Source organism: Pipistrellus hanaki (assembly GCF_964339955.1).
Source record: "Pipistrellus hanaki genome assembly, chromosome: 12".
NCBI classification, from domain to species: domain Eukaryota; kingdom Metazoa; phylum Chordata; class Mammalia; order Chiroptera; family Vespertilionidae; genus Pipistrellus; species Pipistrellus hanaki.
The window spans coordinates 1,289,542-1,314,946 of NC_140514.1; the positions used below are offsets into that span (position 1 = coordinate 1,289,542).

General features: G+C 47.6%; 1 protein-coding gene across 1 annotated transcript; it reads right to left on the bottom strand.

Moving 5' to 3' along the window:
* Window positions 1-4,410: 4,410 nt before the first annotated feature.
* On the bottom strand, window positions 4,411-25,405 carry YWHAQ (tyrosine 3-monooxygenase/tryptophan 5-monooxygenase activation protein theta). Its single transcript, XM_084900694.1, has 6 exons — window positions 25,289-25,405; window positions 24,492-24,858; window positions 10,668-10,791; window positions 8,172-8,335; window positions 7,312-7,407; window positions 4,411-5,464 (listed from the first exon to the last, which is right to left on the bottom strand). The coding sequence occupies exons 2-6, from the start codon at window positions 24,783-24,785 to the stop codon at window positions 5,405-5,407; spliced, it is 738 nt and encodes a 245-aa protein (XP_084756820.1). The 5' UTR covers window positions 24,786-24,858; window positions 25,289-25,405; the 3' UTR covers window positions 4,411-5,404.

Consider the following 25,405-nt stretch of genomic DNA (forward strand, 5'->3'; position numbering starts at 1 on the left):
CGTGTGCCCGTTTGAAATTACCTCAGGTCCGAAGTGGCCAAGAGTCCCTCCTCTTGGGCTGGCAGGCCCCACAGGGAGCCTGGCACCAATTACCCTCCAGCTCTGCAGCGGCCAAGGCCTTAATTGAAGGCCTGTCCTACTTAGTGCTCTTCAGAGAACCGCACTCAGTTGTTGGATGCTTAAATCTGACAATTTTGCCAGCGCTGAAAGAATGGCACCTCCGCGGGAATGGAAGAAACGGGGAGGGTCTGCACTCCTGAGCTCGTGACATAACATTCATACCGGCTAAGACACAGAAACAAGCCAAGGGCTGGTGGTGAACAGGTCGGTGGGAAAGTGGTATCTACCTGCAGTGGAGTATTTTTTGGCCCTAAGAGAGAGGAAGTCCTGCCATTTGCAACATCCTGGATGAGCCTGGAGGACAGAATGCTAAGTAAAATAAGTCTAGAGGCCCGGTGCATGAAATTCATGCACAGGGCGTGGGGGTTGGGGAGGGGCCCTCAGTCCGGCCTGCGCCCTCTCTAATCCGGTACCCCTTGGGGAATGTCTGACTACTGGTTTTGTGCCCGCACTTTTAACAGATGACAGCTCCATTGTTTTTCCTTTCTTTTCATGCTTAACCCCATTGGAATTAGTAGGTATTCAAAGTGTGTATACATTTGGGGGCACATGCTGTATATCTCCAGTCAGCGGTGAAAGGAACCAATGGCTGATTTGGACCTCCCAGACAGGGAACCTCACTCACTCCCCACATGTCTCCCCACTCCGCTTTCCACCTTCGCGGGCAGCAGGAGAATCAATGTTTTCTCTCGCCTGATCAATGTGCACTTTGGCCCTTACTCTTCCAAGTCCCAGGTCCTGGCCAGCAGCCACAGCAGCGGCCACAGCCACAGGCACTTGTCACACAGCTCCCCAGCACCTTCGAGCAAGCCCACAGGGCCTCGGAGGCCGCTGGAGCGATGACCGGGTGGCTCTTGAGAAACAGGCTCTGGATGTCTCTCCGCCCCCTCCGGTCTGTTCCACCAGAGAAGGCTAATTAGGAGCGAGACCGCTGCCTAATAGTTTCGTCCCTTTTAACTCTGCGTCCCCAAGTTACAGTCACTTTCTTTTTGTGTTTGTCCTTGAGAATCTAGGGCAATAGGTCTGCTGGAAGTGTGGCTGGCTCTCTTACCCACAGCGCTGGCTTCACTGTACCTGAACTTTCCGATCCTGAAATGAGGCCGACCCGCTCCTCACTTCTTTCCCACCCCGGATTCCACCCCAGCTCCCCCCACACACGTAGGGACAGCCCTGCACTGGGGCTCCTGGGCAGGAGCTGAAGCTGAGATACTAGGCGCTGAAGTTACAAGTGCTAGTACCCAGCACCGTCCATGGTTCCTAAGAGGCTCTCAATCTACTTAACAAGGGGAGGGAGGGAGGGATGTAGGATGAGGATCGCTCTGAAAACACTCCCCTTTTTCCCGACAGCGCATTGCGTGTCCCACGGCCCAGCTCCCCGCAGCGGGAGACCCTCATGCCCTGTTAGAAACTGACATTCCTCCCTCCTGTCAAACAGGAACATCGCACAGGCAAGCTCGGGACAGACTGGAGGAAATGGCTCTCACTCACCGGAAACCGATTCCACTTCACAATCTGCTCCTCACATATAGAAAACCTGATTTCTCAGAAGTCACCCTATTAACACGCATGTATTTCCCACTCTATTTCACTTAAAGAAAAAAAAAAAAAAAAGGCTTTGACTCACTATCCACTAACTGTGGATAAGTTTATATTAATAAAAGCACTGATCTGGCCAGGCCGGTGTGGCTCAGCTGAGCATCATCCTATGAACCAGGACCGTTTAATTCCCAATCCTGGCACGTACCTGAATTACAGGTTCAATCCCTGGTCCGGGCACATGCAGGAGGCCATCAATCGATGTTTCTCTCTCTCAAAATCAATTTTATAAATCTTTAAAGTCCCCACCAAATATTTTATTAAAAACTAATTATTTTAATTAAAATTATTGGGGTGACATTGGCCAACATGAACAGATAGACCTGTATGCGGCCCGTGTGCTCACGTCGTCAGATCCGCTGTACCTTCTCCTCCTATCCCCTCTGGCGACCACCACGCTGCCGCTCTGCTCACGAGCTTCAGTTTTAGATCCCACATGTGGCCCTTCGCTTTTTCTGACTTATTTCACTGCGTGTAACACCCTCAAGGTCACTCGTGTTGGGTGATTCCATCCCTTCTTACGGCAGATGGTGTTCCGTGTGGACACGGACCACATCTTTATCCGTCTCCACCGCAGGCCGCGCCGGTGCTTTCCATGTCCTGGCCGCCGAGAATGATGCTAGAATGAACATAGGGGTGCATAGAGCTTTGTGAATACGTAATTCCTACGTGATATTTTAAAGAAAAAACGGTAAAAAAAAACCAAAAAACACACACACACAAAAAGTCAAATGTTCTAACTACAAGACAGATGTAGTTTCCTTAAACACTCTATCTCCAAAAGGCTTTAAACCTTCCCTCCATCCCCAAATGTAGACCGCCCCGCCCCCCACCTGGGAGGGTGCCCCCTCTCCCTCCGAGTTCTCAGCAGAGTCCCACAAACCCCGTCTCTGTGTGAGGAGGCCGAGCTGGGGGGATTGGAGGAGACACAGGGGCTGGGCCCTTTATAAAGTTGCCAACTCTTAAAGCAGAGCCAAAATAGCCTGCTCTTCAGGCAGATACTTGGGCAATTCACAATTAACCACTGCCTCCCGCACGCCCCCTACTGGGGATCGAGCTTGCAACCTGGGCACGTGTCCCGACTGGGAATCGGATACTCAGCGCTGAGCTATACACCTGCTGGGCAAGCGGTAACTTTTTAATATTCCACGATGGCGTTCCCATGCCTGAAATTTTTAAAAGTATATTTTATTGATTTTTTACAGAGAGAAAGGGAGTTAGAAACATTGATGAGAGAGAAACATCGATAGCCACCTCCTGCACATTCCCCTCTGGGGGTGTGGCCGAAGCCAAGGTACATGCCCTTGACGGGAACCGAACCTGGAACCCTTGAGTCCGCAGGCCCACGCTCTATCCACTGAGTCACACCAGTTAGGGCTGAAATTTTTCTTTATAGTCTTTGCATGTATGTTACAGAGGACCCATCCTGTTTAGTTGAGGTATTAATATGTTGTTTTTTTATGATACTGAGCTTGTGTCATTGGTATTACAAAACGATTTCAAATGTTGGAACCAGGCATTAAGGTTCAGGTGCTACTAATTTTATTAAATTCTGCTATTTGTGTAGAAATTTACCTCATATATTTTAGTTAAAATTGCGTTTTTCTCTTTAATTTCCATATAATGAAAAACAAGAACACTGAGAAAACTTGATTATAAATGTTCCACTGAATATATAGTTTGGTTAATTTAGTAACAATTCAATTAGTGACTGCTTTATCATGGAAAACTCATTAGATTTTCCTTTTGCTGTTTTCATCTTCGTGAGTTTTTCCCTTTCTGTCACCTTAGTGATTCTTAAAGTGGCCTCAGAAAAAGACAGTACGGCAATGTTGTCTTTGCCCTCAAACATAAAACATACACCTGGAAGAGAAACTCACGGACTTCCTCTCTGGTGGAAAGGATCCAAACTCGGTGTCCAGACCACAGCGTGCACTCAGGCTTGCAGCATCTTGTGTGGAATTTGAAGTATTCTGTTTGCAAGCTGTTAGGGAACAATGGATTCAGATGCCTGTGTCAAGTTCTAATTTTAGATATACTTCTCCCTCATTAACAAAAAATGTTTCGTACTTCATAAAGTAAAGGGGTCTTACTGACGTAGGTTTTTGGGGACCAAAGCCCTAATAATCTTATTTAAATGAGTAGTTCCCCACATCCCATTCAATCCTGTCTTTTCATTTCCCCTCAGGAAACAGATCCAGTGCAAATGAAACCTTTTTGCAGTCCCATTTTGGAGATAAAGAATTAATCTTACACTGCTGGGTTTTCAGATTATCTTTTGACTTTGATGCTATAAAAACAAAATTACGTGGACTCACCAATGGTACAACTAAACAAGGTATGTTGTCCTCTGCCATTCGGCCGGCCATCCACTGAAGCACAATCCACACCAGCCAAAGCATTCAGAACCACAGTTAGCTTTGCTAGTTTGAAAATGTCCACTTTACTCCATGGAGCAATAGCTGGAGACCATTTACATGAGGAAGACATGGTCCACACACTGCCAATGGCTAAAACACCCCCTCTGAGAAGTTAGCCAATTCCACGGCCCTGGACAGTGTATCACAATGCAAAGGTATGGGGATCCACTACATTTTACAGAAGATAAAGGGAGGTATCAATTAACTTCAGAAAGTAGTAAATTCACCTGTCCTTTAAAATCGGAGTATGCCAATGTTGCAAAGCCATAGGAAATGGTTTATAAAATGCAATTTTATTTTACGGTTCTCTGCTGTTACATAGGGCATGACATTTTCACAAGGCTTGTTTGGGACTACAATGATCAGCCACACACAATAGTGGTCCAACTCTCTAAATAACAATCGCTAGACACACTGGACACCCTCTCACATGTGTACAAATCTGCATGGAAAAGTACTAAAATTTTAAACTTGGACTTGTGTACTTTATTTCCCCATTCTACGGTATTAAGAAATGACATGCACTTTAATTTGCCAAAAAGCAACGCTTGTATTCTGGCAGCATCATGCTACTTTATTACCTAGTAAAGTGAACACCAGAACTACAAAGGCAGAAGGTGTGAGTGAGTTTTTATTAGGAAGGGAAGTTGTCAACTGAAACAGCAGCAAATGAGTGGATAAGGAAACTCCCGGTGTCACAGCTCCCGAGACCTCCACCCTGTGACACAGGAGGCATTTCCGTTTGTGACCCGCAGCCCAGAATTACCAAACGCTTTCCCATTCAATCTGATGCTTCCGGATCCCCGCCCTAAGGAATACATTAAGAACATGGAAACTTGCTCACGGATAGGAAACCCCCGAAGAGTAAGGGAGGGAATGTAGGAATTAAGAAGTTATGTAAAACACTCTTTAAATGTAATTAACTACATTTTCATATCCTCACAGTAATACAAAACACAGTCACTTGCAGAACTGGTTCAGATTACTTAAATACCGAATACATTTTTAGTCCTCTACATACGCGTTTGGGAGTACTTGTTTATGTGAAATGGAGCTATTAATACTTTTCTACAGCAGTAACTGCACACCAGGAAGGCCAAGACAAACAAATCAGGGAGTGGAGTTTCCCACAGCTGCGTGTGAAAGACTAGGAACGGTTGATTCCATACACATGGTGGTTTCTTTGCTCCGGGAAATCCACATGGAGGAAGGAATGGAGATGTGCACAGAGGTTTCTGGAGGGAAGGAGGACACCACCCTGTCGGCAGTCAGTTTTCGGCGCCTTCGGCCGCGTCACATTCTTCTCCTGCGCTGTCCGACGTCCATAACTAGGAAAGAGCGCGGACTAGGTTACTACTTCCGGAGCAGACAGCTACATCAAGTCCTACCCTGACATCGGAATGTAATTCCGAAAGCACTCAAGTATTTGAACAGAAATGATGACTAAGACTGAAAGCTATGATAGTTCTCAAAACCCAAATGCCACCAGCTCCTCCCCAAAGGGATCCCTGCAGACTGTTCACAATGCAGTCACAAAGTGACACACACACACACACACACACACACACACACACTACCTGAGCAGCTTTGACAGCTTCCTCTTTATAAGTACTACAAATTCAGAAAAAAGCAAGGGAACAGCCTTAGAATTTATTGTTCTCTCATTCCCAGCAGCCCAAAGCTCTTCATGAAAGCACTACTGAAATATAATTTGAGATTAATAAGGCAAAAATATTTTAAGGGGGAGAAGGACTGTGATCATAATAACTATTCCAAGTATCTGCAGAGCTATCATATAGTACAAAATGCTAACTCACTTAGTGTCGTTGCAGAGGTGTGCATGAAGACACAAAGGATTCATGAACTAGGCAGGACATCAAAACAAACCCAACTAATCTGAAGGATCCAATTTTAGGATGGAATGACGAAATGAAAAAGGGATAGTCAATATTAATCAACTATAATCAATAGCTCACAAAACGGATTTCTATTAGACCAATATGAAGACAGTGCTTGAATTTCAGAAAAGCTGGAATCTTATATAATCTTTAAGCTATTGTTAAGATACTAACATAAATAAAACAAATATCCCCAAAGAACTGTCTCCATAAGAGAAAACAAAACCCGTAAAGACCCCGCCAGCACCACGATGTGTCGGGAGGAGGGCCATCGCTCTGCGAGCCTTTCTTCCTCAGAAGCGGTCTATGCTGATGGTTCTGTACCCAGAACTACAGTGTCTGACGGCTGGGAAGACAGTGTGCTCACAATTCCCTGTCCATCAAAGCTGAACGGCTATCGTGCTGGGCTGAGGAGAATCCTATCTAGCAAAAGCGAACTCCATTTCTATGACGGGGGTGGGCTCCTTCTTCCATAGTCGGTCTAAGGTTCTGACATATCACATTTATTTGAACCTATAAAAGGAGCTACGTAAAGCTCAACCTGTATTTTTTTCTTCATTATTTTTTCTAAAATCATCTGCTTGTCCAAGTAGTAGGAAAAGAAATAAAGAGAAAACAAGTTAAGAACATTATGTTCAGCTCGCAAAGGAACAGGTGATTAGAACAAGGCACTTCCTGTGATTCTGGAGACGCTTAGATGCCTACCATAGTGCCTTCCTGGCCATGGCTACTGTGCCCAAAGGAAGAAAACTCTGAAACCACCAAACGCTCCGGAGTGACTTGAACATCTCCACCCCATGAAACAGTCAGTGATGTGAACTGATTATGAGTCCCTGCAACTTCAGTCCCTTCTCAGGAGGATCTGATAAAATGACCATTTGACATAAAACCCTGACAAGCATGTAATACTTTTATTCATGTATCCATAAATTTATTTTCTAAGAGAAAGGATAGCTATTAGAAACTACTCCCAAGAGATAGGGAGTCCAAAATCTATACACAGAAAAGGCTAATATGCAAAGTGTCCCCTAGGGAGTTCCACTGGGAGTTCAATTGCTTGCTATGACATGTGCTGACCACCAGGGGATGGCATGGAACATGGTGGGCGACCAGCTGCAGCTGCAGGGCACCGAGGGAGTGAGGGGAGGAGGAAGTGGGAAACTGGATCACCGGCCAGGTCTAGGGACCCTACCCGTGCACGAATTTTGTGCACCAGGCCTCTAGTAAAACCCAGCACTTTGGTTCCTGAAAAGGAAACAGAAACATGAACAACTCACTGTGAGGTTGTCCCTAAGCAACTGCATGATGAGGGTGCTGTCTTTGTACGAGTCTTCGTTCAGTGTATCGAGTTCTGCAATGGCCTCGTCGAAAGCCTGTAAGATATCAGCATCCATGGTAAGGCATATTCCTATCGACGCAGCCTGGCTAGTCCGCAATTACAAACCATTTTAAAAATTGGTGAACTCTGACTTTATGCTCTGCTCTAATGAAAAATGATTCTCAGTGTAAGAACTTATGAGTATGACTCTAAACTTAAAAGCTATGTGTACTTATCAGTAAACAGGAACTTCTCCCCCCCTCCCCTGAGGATATACTTATTGATTTTAGAGAGAGGGGAAGAGAAACATCAATTGTTGCCTCCTCCCCCACGTGCCCCAAAAGGAATAGAATCCAAAACCGAGCTATGCGCCCAGACCGGGAATGAGCCTGCAGCCTTTCTGGCATGCCGGTAAGCTCCAGCCAGCGAGCTGCCCGGCCGGTGCTCTCACAGGACACAGCACAGTGGCTGTGCCCAACAGACCTTCCTACCAATAAGAACTAGGATGTGTTTGCAGAGCCTCTCCGTATTCTCCCTTTTCGAACCCTCTGAGGAAGGCAGCTATGCTAGCAACCAAACCTGGCGGCTTTGCCCTCCACTTCTTCCTCCTTCTTTGATCATTCTGCTCTTTGGCCACAGTTGGGAGAGAGCAAGATATTGAGAGGGGCGGTGGTAGGCGGTCGTGATGGTAAGAAAAAGGAGGAGAGAGCCAACGAAGAGGAGAAACCACCCTGGATAGCCAAGTAAATAAAACGCCTGCAAAGTAACTGTCGTCTCCAGTCGCCTTGCTGGAGAGAGGGTTCTGGACACGCATCTCACCGTCTTGGCCAGCGTGCAGGCGAGCTCGGGGTTGTTGAGGATCTCATAGTAAAACACGGAGAAGTTGAGAGCCAGCCCCAGGCGGATGGGGTGTGTGGGCTGCATCTCCTTCTTGCTGATGTCGAAAGCCTCTTGGTAAGCCCCTTGGGAATTGTCTATCGTTTCTGTGAAGGCAAAAGAATGAAATAAAAAAGCAGGACACCGAAAATACCCCCCAGTCCCCAGCATGTTAACATCTTTCTTTATGTTACCAGCTCCCGGGAGAACCAGGCTGTTCTCTGTGGCCTTCCTTTAAAACCACAGCAAAGCAGCCGAAACCGGGTTGGCTCAGCGGTAGAGCGTTGGTCTGGGGACTGAAAGGTCCCGGGTTCGATTCCGGTCAAGGGCATGTACATTGGTTGCGGACACATCCCCGGGGGGGGAGGGGGGGGGTGGTGCAGGAGGCAGCTGGTTGATGTTTCTCTCTCATTGACGTTTCTAGCTCCCTATCTCTCTCCCTTCCTCTCTGTAAAAAATCAATAAAATATATTAAAAAATAATAATAAAAAATAAAATAAAACACAGCAAAGCAAAACATTGCCTTGTACTGAGCACTCAGAACCAGTTTATAATGTTATTGGCTTAACAAAACAAACAAACAAAAAGTAATATTTTTACATTACTGGGGCTAACAGCAATTAAAAATAATTTGTTACATGCCAATAATATCTTAATAAAGCTGGGGGGGGGGGGGGGTGAAATTGGCTATAGTATCCCTTCTCAAAATAGTGAAAACACTTTACAACATCAGCACCACCAAAATCTCCGTTTTTGTGACTTATTTGGAGAAACAATACTGATCTTTGCAATTAAGATGTATTATGTGAAAAGCAATATAAAAGTGTCAACACGTAACAACCAAGGCTGCTCTGACCAGAGTTGGTCACTGGCCTAATAAAAATGCTGCCTTCCTGGGGAAAGAATGTTGCCTTGGAAACAGGGACCTAAAGAAATGATCTCCTTGGGCCTGACCGCATACATCTCCCTTCCTCTGACGCGGCATTTACTGATCTAAACACACTGGGTTAGCACAACGCGCCGAGGAGCTCCGGTGTCTGGCACTCAGGGAAGCACTACAATGAGCAAAGCATCTCGGCTCCTAGGCTGTAAACACAGACCGTCTACAAACTCTAGAATGTATTTATGCATGGGATTAGAAAATGCCAGTAAGCCAGAAAGAGAGATCAGATTCATGCTGGGGCCAAGGTGCTCATGCTTGAGTGTTCAGCTCTGTCATGTTCAGTTTTGTTATTTTTATGGCAACAGAAATGATACATCAACAACACAGTAAGTTTAGTACACAAATTTTGTTACAACAGAGTTAACTAATTTCTCTGTATATCTTATGTAATAAAATTTGTAGCAAAAACATACACAAAATTTAAAAGGATCTGTTTTATACTCAGCTACCAATACTCCAGGAGATGGAGTTCACTGCTAATAAATTTACTTTAATTTTTTTAAACAATCAAGCTGGGCAATTGGGTTATTCTTTTCCCATATCTGTTTTTCTGATAAATTATGTAACGGCACTAGCACTCACTTTAACCTCTCCTCAGAAACCTGGTTATATGCAGTTATAGATGATGTTACCCTTCAAAGTAGGTAGTGGCTAACATGTCAAACAGAAAGGCACAGCCTGTTTCTATTTATATAATAAAGAGGGGATATGCAAATCAACTGTCACGCCATAACAATATGGCTGCACCCACAGTGGAGGCCAAATTCCTGTAATGAGCCTTAATGAGCAATTAGCAGGGACCTGAGGCTGCGTGGCCGCTGAGTCGGGACAGGGGACCTCAGGCCGCACTCCCCACCTGGCGGGGCTTGACGGGGGACCCCAGTCCATGCCCTCTGCAGCAGTGCCAGGCCAGACACCTGGCAGTATTGATGGGGGTGGGGCTGGCCGGGTCTTGACTCTGGGTCCCGTGGCACGCCCAGACTCTGACAGGAGGAAGAGTTTCATATATATATTTTAATAACTTTCTTTCATCTCTGACACTTCTGTTATAGAGAAAGGGCAAATAGCAATATTAAAATATTTCCTCTAATTAATTCCCTTTTAATTTCATGCACTGGGCCACTATTATTCTATGTGTCATCTCTCCCAGGTAAGTTTCCCGGTGTAATGACACTGAAGGTCCTAACGAGATCGCTCTAAACACATGCAAAGAACTGGGGCTGAACACGCAGTACAGCAAACCCTCAAGCAAGAGCCATAAAGCCTGTTTTCAATAAAATCTCATCAGATTAAAATCAGAAAGCTTGCATTTAATTTTTCAAAAGAGCAGATAATGTAAACTTATGACTATATATCCATTTTTGAAAACCTAAGGCAACATTTTCTTTTTTATGTAAATTCCAAAATGTTTCTTAAAAGTTACAAAAGGCCACAGTGTACCATTTACCCTCCTCCTAGTTTACATTTTAGCTTTACCCATAAACCAATGCACTTACGTTTCCGATCATCACCACTTGCAACCTCAGCAAGGTACCGGAAGTAGTCTCCCTTCATCTTCAGATAGAAGACCTTACTCTCTGGATTAGTTGCGTTGGCTATTAAATACTTATCCAACAATTCCTGAAATGAAGCATTAGGCACTCGTGAGAGGCTATGGTTACAGCCAAGAACTAACAATGACAGCAGTCATCATCCATGGTCACGTGACCACAACACCCCCAGGCACAGCATGCGCTGGAGCAGGGCCAGCGGCTGCCACTGGGGAACTGGCTCACACAAGCCATCAGTTCCCATGGTGAAGCTGGTCACACGATCACACCAAACAGGAGAAGCAGCCTGCCTGTCCACCCGTCCGTCCATTCAGCGAGTGAGTGACGAGCCCCATGGAGGCTCGGGAGCTGTGCCGCTCCGGGAAGACATTACGGTCACACAAAAGCGACCCGTGCCTTCCTGCCCAGCGCTTCCCGAGTACATACGGGAGGAGTGACAGCAGAGAAGAGTCTGACTGGATTGAGGTCTGAGGTGAGAAATGTGATTCTAGCACCAATCCCTCCTGAAACCACTCAACCAGATGTGGGCGCCTTCACAAACTGGCTTCCCTTAAAAAAATAAAATAATTTTCTTCTTTATTGATTTCACAGAGGAGGGGAGAGGGTGAGAGAGAGAAAGAGAAACATCAATGATGAAAATCATTGATCGGCTGCCTCCTGCACACCCCCACTGGAGATAAAACCCTTGACCCCTCCATGCATAGGACGACACTCTAACCTATGGGTGTCAAACTCAATCAGAGAAGGGGCCAAAATCTAAAATCCAGCCTAAATCGCGGGCTGAATGGTTTACTGAACAGTCATAAACTGACAATGTCATAAACTGACAGCGGAGTGCAGTGATGACAGCGCGGTGCGGGCCACATTGCAAGGCCTGGCGGGCTGGATTTGGCCCGCGGGCCTTGTGTTTGACACATGTGCTCTAACCAAATGAGCCACACCAGCCAGGTGATGTACAACTTTCAACAACAACAACAACAATAATAATAATAATAATAATAAGCGGCCTCAATACAGAGCAGAGGGAAAACAAAATGACGAGGGGATCGCTGCATAAGAAAATCTTCCCATATAAGGTAGAGAGTCCGGGCAGGTAGAGGAAAGGAATCAGCTGTAACATTCATATAACTGAGTTTTCCCACAATTCTCTGGTACATTATCCCCGTCTATTAAGCAGGCATTCCCCATTTGTAACTTTTTAACCAGCCAATCCTATGATTCTGGGAGGTTCTAGAGCTAAGACTGGGCTCCCCCAGCGCTGAGTGGAACACAGGGAGTGACTTTTGAGAACCTGAAAGATTTGTGCAGCCAGTGTACTTCCTACCCAAGTTATAAGATGAACTAGCAGTAACTGAGAATATACTCTAACCAAGAAACCTCAAATATGAGCAAAGTAGAGGAAAGAATAGTGAGAACTAGCAGTGATGCCACACGAAGAGCTTTGAACTTTTTTGTTTAAACAAAAAGTGACCTATGAAAAAATGTCTTCTGTGTCAGACTGTGCAATTGCACATCATTCAGACAACCAATTGTACATAATAACCCCTTTCATAACTAATGTTTTGTGACTCCTCAACTATCCTAAAATGAAATGAATAGCTAATAATAATATATTTACATACAATTTAAAATAGACACCAATGTCAAATGGGGGCACCATTAAATTTTTAAGTAATAATAAAAAAATATTGCCCTAGTCAGTTTGGCTCAGTGAATAGAGCGTCAGCCAGTGGACTGAAGCATCCCAGGTTCAATTCCAGTCAAGGGCACATGCCCGGGTTGCGGGCTCAATCCCCAGTTGGGGGTGTGCAGGAGACAATCGATCCATGATTCTCTCTCATCATTGATGTTTCTATCTCCCTCTTCCTTACTCTCTGAAATTATAAAAATATATTAAAATATATATTTATATTTATACATTCATGTCTTAAATAAGATAAAAGGTAGAAATGAGAGTGATGTGTAATGAAACAGTAAGCACTTCAGTATGTAAATATCTATGCCTGGCCGTGGCCGATAGGGCACAGCTGGTAAGTGCCATTCCATGCACCCAGACGGGTTCCGTTCCCAGTCAGGGCACACGGTTCTGGTCTCAATGCCTAACAGGGGGCTTGCAGGAGGTAGCCCATGGATGGGTTCTCATTTATGTCCTCTCTCCCTCTCCATTCCTCTCTAAAATTAAAAAAAAATCTGGTCAGATGTTACTCTAAGAATCACCTTCTCTCTGTATGAAAATCAATAAATTAAATAAATAAATAAATAAAATAGAAAATCTAAATCTTTAAAAAAAAAAGATGCCATTGGAAAGCAATGTCTGATACGTCACCTAAGATAATATGCAAACAAATTCCGAGGAAGAGATGTAATTCAGAGATAATGGCTGAGACTCACAGTAATCGTATTAAGATAATAACTTTCCTAGTGGAAAAGCACACTAAATCCCAAGGAAGAGAAAAATAAATTCATATCTAGACCACCATGAAAAACTGTAGAATGCCAAGACAAACTCTTAAAGCGAGTACTGGCTTCGGCAACAGATAATGACATTGGAATGACACAGGAAGATTAGCCTGGCCCTGGGAAAGGATCACACACACACACACACACACACACACACACACACACGGCAACCAGACAAATGACGTGTTACCCACAAAGGAAGAAGCAGCATTGTTTTCATCAGAACCATCAGCATCTTCAAAGTGCGGAGAAAAACAACTGTCCAGTAGAATTCTATAACCAGCTAAAGGCACCACATAAAAGCAGGTGCAAAATGAAGACATTTTCAGACAAAGACAGAAGTTCCCACTCAGATCTTTCCTGAGAGAATCTTCTTAGAGTAGGAAGGAATAATGGAATAAAAGAGAAGTCACCAATTAGAGTAATCACAGCAACTAAACATCAAGTAACTACTAAACTTCTGGCCACAACCCGTGAGGCTTCCCCTCTCCCGATGAGTAACTCAGGGTCCTTAGAAGATGAGTAGCCACACGTCTACTTCATGTTCAGAGGACAGGATTTCAAAAGTTCCTTGTATCAGTGTGTGCAAAGGAGAGTTGGCTATTAATGCACATGTTTCCCAACCTTTTAGAGCACATATGTCAAACACAAGGCCCGCGGGCCAAATCCAGCCCGCCAGGCCTTGCAATGTGGCCCGCACCGCGCTGTCATCACTGCACTCCGCTGTCAGTTTATGACTGTTCAGTAAACCATTCGGCCCGCGATTTAGGCTGGATTTTAGATTTTGGCCCCTTCTCTGATTGAGTTCGACACCCCTATTTTAGAGGATTATCTTAAATTAAGGACAGCCCAGCCAGTGTGGATTGGTGGCTGATAGTGAACCATGAAACAGGAGGTCACTGGTTCGATTCTCAGTCAGGGCACATGCCCGGGTTGCGGGCTTGATCCTCAGTGGGGGGCATGCAGGAGACAGTCAATCGATGTTGCTCTCTCGATGTTTCTCTCTCGATCCTTCTCCCTTCCTCTCCCTCAAATCAATAAAAACATTTAAAAATAAATAAAATTAAGGACATTTATGTTTTTTTCCTTTATCAAGTAAGGGTCTGCCTTTAAAGCTAATCTTGCTAAAATCTGACAACTATAATCTGCTCCCAGGAGAAAATATTTCATTGGAACAATCAAGGATCTCAAATACTTCAATAGCCTACTATCCATTTTAAGATACCTGACAAGATGTGGTTTTGTTGTTGTTAATCCTCACCTGAGAGTATTTTTCCATTGATATGGGGGGTGGAGGAGAGGGAAGAAAAGAATGGAGGGAGGCAAAGAGAGAAAAAAGAAACATCGATGTGAGAGAGACACAGATTGGTTGCCTTCTGAAGGCGCCCCACTGGGGACGGGAATGGAACCTGCAACCCAGGAATGTGCTCTTGACCAGAAATCGAACCTGAGACCCTTCAGTGGGCCAACACTCTAACCACTGAGCACACAGACCAGGGCCATTTGAGATTTTATTGGCAAGATTTTAACCAATTACCTACATGGTAATTACTTACAAATCTGCCCCAAATCTAGCCAGGCAATTTACTTTTACAGCTCTGTACCTCCGTTTATTCATCTATAAAACAAGCAATGACAATCCCCACTTTATGGGGTTGTTGTGAAGATTAAATAAGTGAATACAAATTGCTCAGTATCATGCTTAGTATATAAATCTCAATCACCATGCACCACCACACAAATCTTTCTCTTAAGCATCAGACCAGGTGCTCATATATACACCGAGTGGCCAGATTATTATGATCTCTAAACTCATAATAATCTGGCCACTCAATGTGTGTGTGTGTGTGTGTGTGTGTGTGTATCTTAGAGGCCCGGTGCATGAATTTGTGCATGGGTGGGGTCCAGCCAGCCTGGCCAGGGGGAGGGGACATGGGCAGTTGGCCAGCCTGCCTGCAGGTTGAACTGGTCAAGGGGACAATTTGCATATTAGCCTTTTATTATATAGGATACAAACACACACACACACACACACACACACACACACACACACCTGACTAGGCCTTTGGAACTTGAAACTTACTCATTTAAGAAAACATTAGTTCTGCCTTCCTAACACAATCTACTGGTGAGGTCCGCCCCTCCCCCTTCAATTTTCTGTCTTAGGAGAATCACCCGCGCCGTCCTAGTTAGAAATCTGGGTGCAATCATATGCTTCTTTGGTCTCATAATCATCCAAGCCCTGGATGTAAATTTTCTCCACGTCCAGACTTTGTTTGGAGAACTTCTCAGACAAATAACAGACTACTTTGGGAGCATATGGCTCCTCTTTCTTAACTAGGAACCACTGAAGGAAGGAACAGACTCTGATCCTAGCTACCAGGCTCATCAGCGCTGCCTCTGACTCTTCTCCCCACTGCCCACCTGCGCAGGCTTCACGCCCACAGCATTTGACCTAGAGCTCCCCAGCCCCATTCCTATTCCTATACCCGAGTCAGCCCTATCACTTCACCCCAACGGGTCCCCTAACTCATGGCGCTCCCAGGCTTTAGGGCTCTTCTCTCTCATCCACTCTGTGCTCTGCTGCCCATCGGCTCTACAGCAGCGGTTCTCAGCCTGACTAATGCCACGGCCCACAGGTTGAGAACCGCTAGCAGGGTCGCCTCAGACCATCGGAAACCACAGATATTTATATTACGATTCATAACAGCAGCAAAATTACAGTTATGAAGGAGCAACGAAAATAATTCTATGGTTGGGGTCACCACAGCATGAGGAGCTGGATTAAAGGGTCGTGGCGTTAGGAAGGTTGAGAACCGCACTGCCTTAGATACTTGCTATTTACTGGTGTCCAGAAACTACTACAGCCACTGTTTGTGAAGGAAAAGACATGATAGTAGAAAAACAAGTTTTTCTTTTTTAAAGGAAAACAAAACAGTAAGTCAAATCTCAGTTTAGTCATAAGTAATCTAACTGAACAGACATCTTTTATATATATATATATATATATATATATAGTGTGTGTGTGTGTGGATATATACATTTATGTATATATGTTATTGATTTTTTACAGAGAGAAGGGAGACAGATAGAGCGTTAGAAACATGGATGAGAGAGAAACATCGATCAGCTGCCTCCTGCACAACCCCCACTGGGGATGTTCCCGCCACCAACATACATGCCCTTGACCAGAATCAAACCCAGGACCTTTCAGTCCCCCGGCCGACGCTCTATCCACTGAGCCAAACCGGTTTCGGCTGGACAGACATCTTGATTAATAAAAAGGATGTTCTTATAACTCAAATGAGCCAAACACCTTGCTAGCTTAGTAAATAGGTCACATTCTGCTTTACCCTCAGGATGCTATTAGAGATCGGTAACAGCTGTGCTAGTGAAGGCAGCAGCGCCCTGTCCCAGGAGCTGTCTGTGTAAGTCGGTGACAAACTGAATTGAGCCGTTTGTACGGTACAGAAATCACCCCATGACTACAGATGAATCTCCCACCTGTGGCCAGCCCGTGCCACACACACTGGCCTGTGCTGTCTCACACACGGCCCCCTGCTCCAGCCGCTGGCCTACAGCGCTGTCACAGGGCACCGGGCCGGGACTGCACTTGTACTAAACCCGGCGGGTTACTGCGAAGTCCATGAACTACTGAGCGCAGCAGCAGCCCCGTGGGGAGTACAGCACTGCTCCATCGTCACAGAGGGAACCGGCTCTTATCCCTCCACAGCCTGCCCGCTCCCAGGAGGTCTGCGCGGGCACTGCCCAGCCAGCCAGAGGACCCGCACCCCGCAAGCTCCAGACCAGGCGGAGCGGCCTCATCAGACGGCGTGGAGAAGAGAAGACGCCATTCGTGTGGCAGCACGTTCTTTCACGTGGGAGAACCAGCCAAGGTGAGAGCGAGCACACAGCACGCGCGCTGGGGAGCTCCGCCGCTGAAGAGGAGGGAGGAAGACCAGCGAGAACGGAGGCTGGAGCCAGACAAAGGCCGGGGCTCCGTCCCGTCCCGTAAGGAGCTGGGCCTCCACCTGGTGTGGCAGTGACTGTGACCGGTTAAAAGCAGCCACTGCTTCCTCCCCCGGTCTTTACAGTAAAACCAGCTCCTAGGAAAAGAGACAGAAGCAAGCCTCTCTGGGTGAAGAGCTAGGATGCAGAAAGGCGTGATTCTCCACCATTTCCACACCAGACAGAAGCCAGGCAGGAGAATGATCTAGTGTGGTCCGCGTACCCCCAGGGGGGCGGGAAGTCTGGTGGGGGCACGCGTTGCACCGGAGTTTGGTGGGGATATGCCCTGCACCGTGCTTAGCGGCGCCTGATTCTACGTTCTCAGGAGTATGAGGGGTACTCAGCGTTACGAAAATTATAGAAGGGGTGCACATAGGTCAGAAGTTTGGGAAACACTGCTCTAGAAGCAGGGGGTGTAAAAGGCTTCACGGTAAAGGCAGTGGGGCTGGAAAGAGCACTGAAGGAGAAAAGCTGAATTTGAGTTCACAGCTGACCAGCTGAGGAACTAAACCTGTAATGGCAAGGACAGGTATCTGAAACACTGTTATAATTTTAACTGACTCTGGGACGAGGGCAAGGACACCTACACTGCACCTTGCAGGACAGGTGCGATGCCCACCTTTAGGAAAGGGAAAGGCTTTACAGACGAGAAAGCAGTGGTGGGTGGAAGCAGAATACGGGAGTGTTTAGGTAAACAATTTAGCTGGAGCACAAAGAATGAGGTAATTATAAATTTTCCTTAAGTTAACTTTATGCCAAACCACTGCTGATTATTGCATAAGCTGACGTGTCAGATCAAGAGTCTTTTTCATACGGGACAACTGGGCAGCCACATGAAAAGAACGAAGAAGGCTGGGCCCAACCGCCTTGGAATTAACTCAAAATGAACCAAAACCATAACGTAAGAGCCAGACAATACCCCTCTCAGTGAAAGCACCAGGGTAAGTTTTCATGGCCTTGGATCAGGCAATGGTTTCTTAGGTATTTCATCAAAAACACAAGCAACCTAAAAAAACCCACAAAACTGATTTCATCAAAATCAACACCTTTAAATATTTTGGCAAGTGTGGGAAAGGGGAGGGAGAAATAAAAGTCCCCGTGGCGCCATCAGCGCAGCAGCGCCCCCTTATCCATAGTTTTGCTCTCCTTGATTTCAATTACCCACGGTCAACCCCAGTCCAAAGATATTACATGGAAAATTCCAGAAACAAACAATGCCTAAGTTTTAAATTGCATGCTTTTGTCAGCATTGTCATGAACTCTTGTGCGGCACCACTTCGTCCTGCCAGGATGTCACTCATCACTCCCTCCCCTGTCCAGTGTCTCCCTGAAGGACATCCTGCCCATTAGCCCGTTAGCAGCCAGCTCAGCATCGGATGGGCGGTAACTTCCTGTATCCCAAAGCAGAGGACAGCGATGCTGGCAATCAAACGTGCGAAAGAGAAGCCATCAGTTCTCACGCAGTCTCTATAGGGGGCACTCCCCACGGTTTCAGGCACCCACTGGGGTCTTGGAATGTGTCCCTGTGGATAGGGGCTTAGGGGATAGGGTAGCTTGATAAAGTCACTTCAATCTATACCATTTCCTGTGCAAATGGACGTTTCAATGTTATATATAATTTTATGGTATATTTAAAGCTAAATTACATAGAAATTAACTTTCATACAGCAAAAGGGTGTTAATGGAATACTTAGTCCTTCCCAAATCTAAGTTTTGACTCCACCAAACCAACTACCTGTCTCTGCCATCAGCCCCCAAATTGTCTCGAGCGTTTTCGGACTAAGGGGCGCGTGACCTTTCCCGGGACCGTTCCCACCTCCTCGCCGTCCATCCGAATCCCAAGGGCAGCACCACACTGAAAAGTAGGCATATTGTACCAGGCAGGAAGGTCAGAACACTGCATATAGGTTTCACGGCAGGCATCTAATTCTCCAGTTTTTAAAAGAAAGAACACTGAGCTGTGTTCAAGTGTTTGCTTGGTGGAATGAGCAAAACAAGAGGGAAAATAAAGTGCTAATTCTAGATGAGTAATATCAATGAAAGTTACTCGGGCTTAAAAAGTCCGACCTGATGCCCTACCAGTGAGGCTCATAAACCAGGTCATGGTTCAGGGCATAGCCCCAGATTTCGGGCTCAATCCCCAGTGGAGGGCGTAGAGGAGGCAGCCAATCAATGATCCTTTTTCATCACTGATGTTTCTATTTCTCTCTTGCTCTCCTTTCCTCTCTCTGAAATAAAAATTCTATCTAATAAAGAGGAAATATGCATATTGACCATCACAAAGATGGCGGCATCCATAGCCACCAGATGGCAGCGCCCAGTGCCCCAGTCCTTTTAACTCTCGCCATGGTGAAGGGCAAGCAGGCCTCGCAGAGAGCAGACAGCAGGGCCTGCGGCGACAATGAGCAGGTAGGTTCACAGAGAGAAGTAAACCGCGGGGAGCGGGCCTAAGCCTCCAGTAGGACATCCCCTGAGGGCTCCCAGATTGGAGAGGGTACAGGTCTGGCTGAGGCCCCCCTGCCCACGAATTCTGTGCACTGGTCCTCTAAAATATGTGTGTGTGTGTATATATATATATACACCTTTTAAGTTTGGCCTTAAAAGCAGTATCTTTATGGTTCCATATACCTTCTCATTTATTCCCCAGAATTACCAGACACTCACAAGCAGCACGCTAAGGCTGTCCTATAAGAAAGCATTCATTACATTGACAGGTCCTTATTGCCATAGCCTCACCACCTATACCAATGAGAGTTTCTCCTCTCTCCCAGGAAAGCCGGCAGCACTCGTCCAGGAGGCAGGCACATCATCAGTCAGTGAACCAGAGCATACAACACGTGATGTAGTACCACTCGGCCCAATTAGACTGAGCACAGGCCCAGTGACAGAGATCATGGAACACTGCTCATCGTGGGGAAGAATGTACACGGAGAGCGAAGATCTGTGGGAAAGACCGGTTCCACTGAAACAGTTCAACCGGTGCCGGCTAGCAGCTCACCTGGCTGACTAGCTCCGAGTTTCCCACCTCGGCATTACTGACGTTCTGGGATGGTAAGTCCTGTTGTGGGGATTTCCCCATGCATGTGATGTTTAGAAGCGTCCAGGCCTCTATTCATCATGTTAGCAGTCCCCACCCATCAAATCTGTCTCCAGCATGGCCCAGTGTCTCCTGGGGTAAATGTAAGTTAGACCCCTGAGAAGCACGGGCCTAACTTACATTCATATGCCTACATGTGCAATATTCCACTCCATTTCACTCTCCAAGAACACAACTTTTGGCTTCAAGGAGCTTATAATCTAAAAGCCAGAAAGGTCCACAGTCAAGGAGGATTTTATTGCAATATTCTGTAAATGAGCAGGGCTTCAATGACAATTCTGGCAGTTTCCCCACCAGAGCAATCTCCCCGCCTTCTTAGCTTACAGACATCGTCTTGTCTATCTTGAACCACACAAATTCCTCAAAACCGAGGCTCATGGCTCACACTGTGCGCGCCAGTCAGTCCCCCGTGTGGAGGGACAAACATGTTCCATTCCACCTGGAGGCTCACCAGCAGCTCCACCTCTCACCAGGCTTGGGGTGTCGGACACGTTCCTCACTCCCTATGCCCCAGTCCTCTCCAGTCACACAGAAACAATGCCACCAAACCTAACTCATGGCAACGAAGTCAGTATGTGAAGTGCTTAAGATAGTGGTTAGCGGATATAAGTGCCCAATAACTGTCAGTTATTGTTTTAATTACACGCCTATAATAGCAGGCACCATCATCACTAATTTATGGATGAAGAAACAGAGCCTGAGAGATCAACAAGCTTGTCCAGTCACAAAACTATACGGTTATGAAGCAATGATTCAAAACAATCTGTCTTGATTCCAGAGCCCATAACTTTTCCAATATGTCAATAAAATTACATTAAGATTCATTAACTATCAAAAATAATGTAATTAGTCTTACTTCAAAATCACAACCAGCACTACACATTGTCATTAAGAGATTAATTTATAACCTACCTAAATTCAAGCATATTAAAGTTTACAGAGCCTTTACATACTGACACAGCAACTTTAGTTTCTATGTACCATTTTAATATTGGAAAAGTCAGAACACGGACCTCAGTTCCTGAAACGGTTTAATAGATCACCAAAGCAGCCTGTTGGAAAGACCATCAACGTGAGAGGTAACATGGGGTTGAGACAAAGGTTACCCCAAGGCTGTCGTCTTGTCCAGGAGAGAGATTGTTCTAAGTCCCAGAAGGTTCTGTGGATCCTTTGATTTCATCAGTTTGCCCAGACCTCATGCCCAAGTGCTTAATGACACACATCTCACACGCAGCTTGGTTGTCCTACAACTTAATCTTTTTCACTTAAATTTTGAATTAGGATTACCAATGATGTCTGTATACCCCTCTCTGAAGCCATTTCACTAAAGTCATTATTAGTTTTTCCACATTTCATATACAATTGATATGTTCTCCAAACTGAACTTTAAAAAACAGCTAGAGCCTATATAATTTTATAGTCCCCCCCCCAAAAAAAATCAGACTTGAAAGAGACCTAAAAATTTTAGCCCAACCCTCTGGTTTCACAATGACACTGGGACACAGAGATAACTTGGTAAAATCTTCTCTAATATCTGATTTAATCTACAAAGTTTGGTCATTTGGGCCCTTTATTTATTTTTTAATATTTTTATTGATTTCAGAGAGGAAGGGAGAGATAGAGAAACAGCAATGATGAGAGGATCATTGATGGGCTGATTCCTGCATGCCCCCTACTGGGGATCAAGCCCACAACCCAGGCATGTGCCCTGACCAGAATCGAACCCGGGACCTTTCAGTCCGCAGGCCGACACTCTATCCACTGAGCCAAACCGGTTTCAGCTCCTTTGGATTTGTAATATATTTTCTGTCCTCACAGTTGAGTAGCCTCTCAACACAGTGCTTACAAAAGGGTTAAGTTGTCCACCATGTTCATTTTGAGTAAATAGTTCAAATAATCTCACTCCCAACCTACTCTCTGAAGGGAAAGAGGAGGCTGAGAATCTCTGCTATTTAGGACCAATATTTTGCTTCTACGCTGTTACTGTTACTAGTATCCTGTAGGAGTGCACCTCCTTCCTCCACACCGTCTTGTCTTGTCTTCTCTGTCTTCTCCTTCCTGTTCACGCAGGAAAGGAAACCTCACTGCGGCACCATGGGCAGCAATGGCAGCTTTCACTCCTTTCCTCACCATTTTGACAAACTCGTTACCACCAGCTCTGGGTGTTGCCAACCCACGCTACGCAAAAGTCATTAAGAAATCTCCAATGTCTCCCCACGGCACCCCAATGAGGAACCCCCTGGCGTTCATGCTCATATGGCTCTGCCCTTCTCCAGGTCTTTCTCCTGCAGCAGCTCTACACACACTCTGCTCCCCCCCGAACCTTCTTCCCGGAGTCAGGCCCGTCCTGTCCATTCCTTCTGCCTGGAATACTGACCCCTCCCGCCCTCCTCCTCCCTCAACGTTCACTCCCAAAAACCACTCTTTGGGAAGCCTTTCCTGAGGGTTCTGCTTCCTTAAAACTACAGAACTGGTTTGGCTCAGTGGATAGAGCTTTGGTCTGCAAGAATCCCAGGTTCACTTCCTGTTAAGGGCACATGGCCAGGTTGTGGGCTCCATCCCCAGTAGGGGGCATGCAGGAGGCAGCAGGTTAATGATTCTCTCATCATTGATGTTTCTACCTCTCTCTCTCCCTTCCCCACCCCCCTCTCTGAAATCAAAAAAAATATACTAAAACACACACACACACACACACACACACACACAAATGCACATAACTTGTTCAAAACCACTTTACGGAAATTCTATCCTTTACGTTTTGGTTTTCTCGCATTCACTCCTGTTTGGAGGACAAACACCAGGGCTCAGCTGTGTTCTTCCTCGTACTGCTCATGAGCACAGCCAAGCTCCAATACAGCTGTCAAGTGGAAAGTAGCCTTTGCTAGGGTTTTAATGACGGGTTGGCCAGTAAGTCACAATTAGACTCAGGCAATTTCACCAATAAAATATTTTATTTATGCCTCAGATTGATAAAGTTAAACTCTTCTATTTCACTTATACAAATAAGTGTCCTAATTTCAGGGGAGGACAATTTTTTTTTATACCAAGTGACTTAGCAATTAAGCAAAACTCTTCTCCACGTATGCCATCATAGATACTAAAATTTTAAGAGCCATGGGTTAAAAAAATATTCCTTTGGCTCAGAATGAATTTGCTAGAGAACAGGAACAGATTTTGCGGTAGTTGGGAATGACTGCAGGGCAGTAATCACTGAAGAGAGCTGACATGTTCCGTGAGCCCCCCCAAACCTAGAAAAGCCCCGTTACCCTCTGGAACCTCTGAGCCTGCCCTTGGTGAAGTGCCTCCCTGTGCCAGGCAGGGAGTGGAAGCTAAGATACCGATGAACGCAACAACGCACGCAAATAATTCCTAAATAAGGCACCCGGCGCACCCGGCAAGGCTTTCTTGCCCCCTCACAGGCATCTCCGTGACTGCTGGGATCCCATTACTATGTTAGAAAAGTTCAACACTCCAGGATGTCGCGCTGGTACTTAAATCTCAAAAACCTATCTTTGCTCAAAAGACCCGTGCAGGTGAATCAGGACGCTCACCGCCCCATCGGCAGCCCCCGCGGCCAGTGCGGACAGCTCGGCAGCTGGAAAGCTCTCCGGCCGCCCCGCAGCCCCGCAGAGAGCATCGCAAGCCCCGCCGTGGGTGCTTTCCCTGCAGAAACGGCACCGAACCCGAGCTCCCCTTTAGGTGGAGCCGCGCCTTGCCCACGGTGCCCAGCTGCCCCCTCCCCGCCTTCTGAGCAGCGAAAAAGCTCCACCGATAAGCTCTCCCTTGAAAAATGAAGTGACCCGTTCAGATTTGCAAAATGAAGTCCCCGGCCAGCGTGGGGAGGAAGGCCTCCCACACACATGGGCATCTTTGCAAAAGGTGTCTGCCTGCCCGCCTGCCCCTTCTCAGCCGGAGCCGGAGCCCGGGGATGGTTTGCATGCGGGTCCAGGGGTCCCAGGCGGCCTGGGCGAGCCGAGAGGCCCCTTTCGGCCTCGGGGAACCCCGCCTGGGTGTCTCCCGGCCCCACGGGGAGGGCAGGGGACAGCCACCCGGGGAAAGACCTGCTCCTGCTGCAGAGGCAGCTGCTCGCAGCCGCCACGGGGAGACTCCGCTGCCCTCGCAGCCCCTCCGGGCGGGCGCTGCTCCCCGGCTCGCTGCCCTCGCACCCCCTCCGGGCGGGCGCGGCCCCGCACGGGGACACTCACCAGCACGGCGGTGCAGATGGAGCGCAGCTCCGACTCCACCTTCTCCCGGTAGTCCTTGATGAGCTGCAGCTTCTTGTCCGAGGTGTCCGTCTTCTGCTCGATGCTGGAAATGACCCGCCAGGCGGAGCGGCGGCCGCCCACCACGTTCTTGTAGGCCACCGACAGCAGGTTGCGCTCCTCGTTGGACAGCTCGGCGCCCTGCTCCGTCACGGCCTTCATGCAGGTGGCCATGTCGTCGTAGCGCTCGGCCTGCTCGGCCAGCTTCGCCTTCTGGATCAGCTCCGTCTTCTCCATCGGGGCGCGGGCAGGGGCGCGGGCGGCACCGGCGGGTCGGGGTCGGGGTCGGAGGCGGCGGCGGGCGGACGGCCTGCGGGCGGCGGGGCGGGGCGGGGCGGGGGCGGCGCCGTCAGACAATGCCCGCCGCCCGCCGCCCGCCGCCCGCCGCCGCCGCCGCCGCCCCTTTTGTCCGCCCCGCGCGCCGCTCGGTTGAATTTCCCTCCCCCGCCCACGCTCCCCGCGGGCCGCGAGGGGGGCCCCGGCGGAGGCGGCCCGGGGCGGGGGCGGAGGAGGCGGAGGCGGCGGAGGAGGAGGAGGAGGAAGGGCCGCGCCCGCCCGCCCGCCCGCCCGGCCCGGCCCTGCCCAAGATGGAAGCGGCCGTTGGCTCGCCCCTTCCCGCCGGAGCCGCCCCGAAGGAGAGCGGCGTCCAGGCCGCCCGCTCCCCCGGGGCCGGTCCCCGCCCCGCCCCGCCCGGGGGCCCGGCCGCCAGGCCCAGGCGGCCCGGGACGCCCGCGGCTCACCTTCACGTCTCCGCGGCCGCGGCGAGTCCACCACCTCGGTCCGCTCCTGGCGCTCGGCGAGGACCCTCCCGTCTCAGCCTAGCCCGCCGCCGGGGGGCGGGGCGCCGGCGCCGCGGC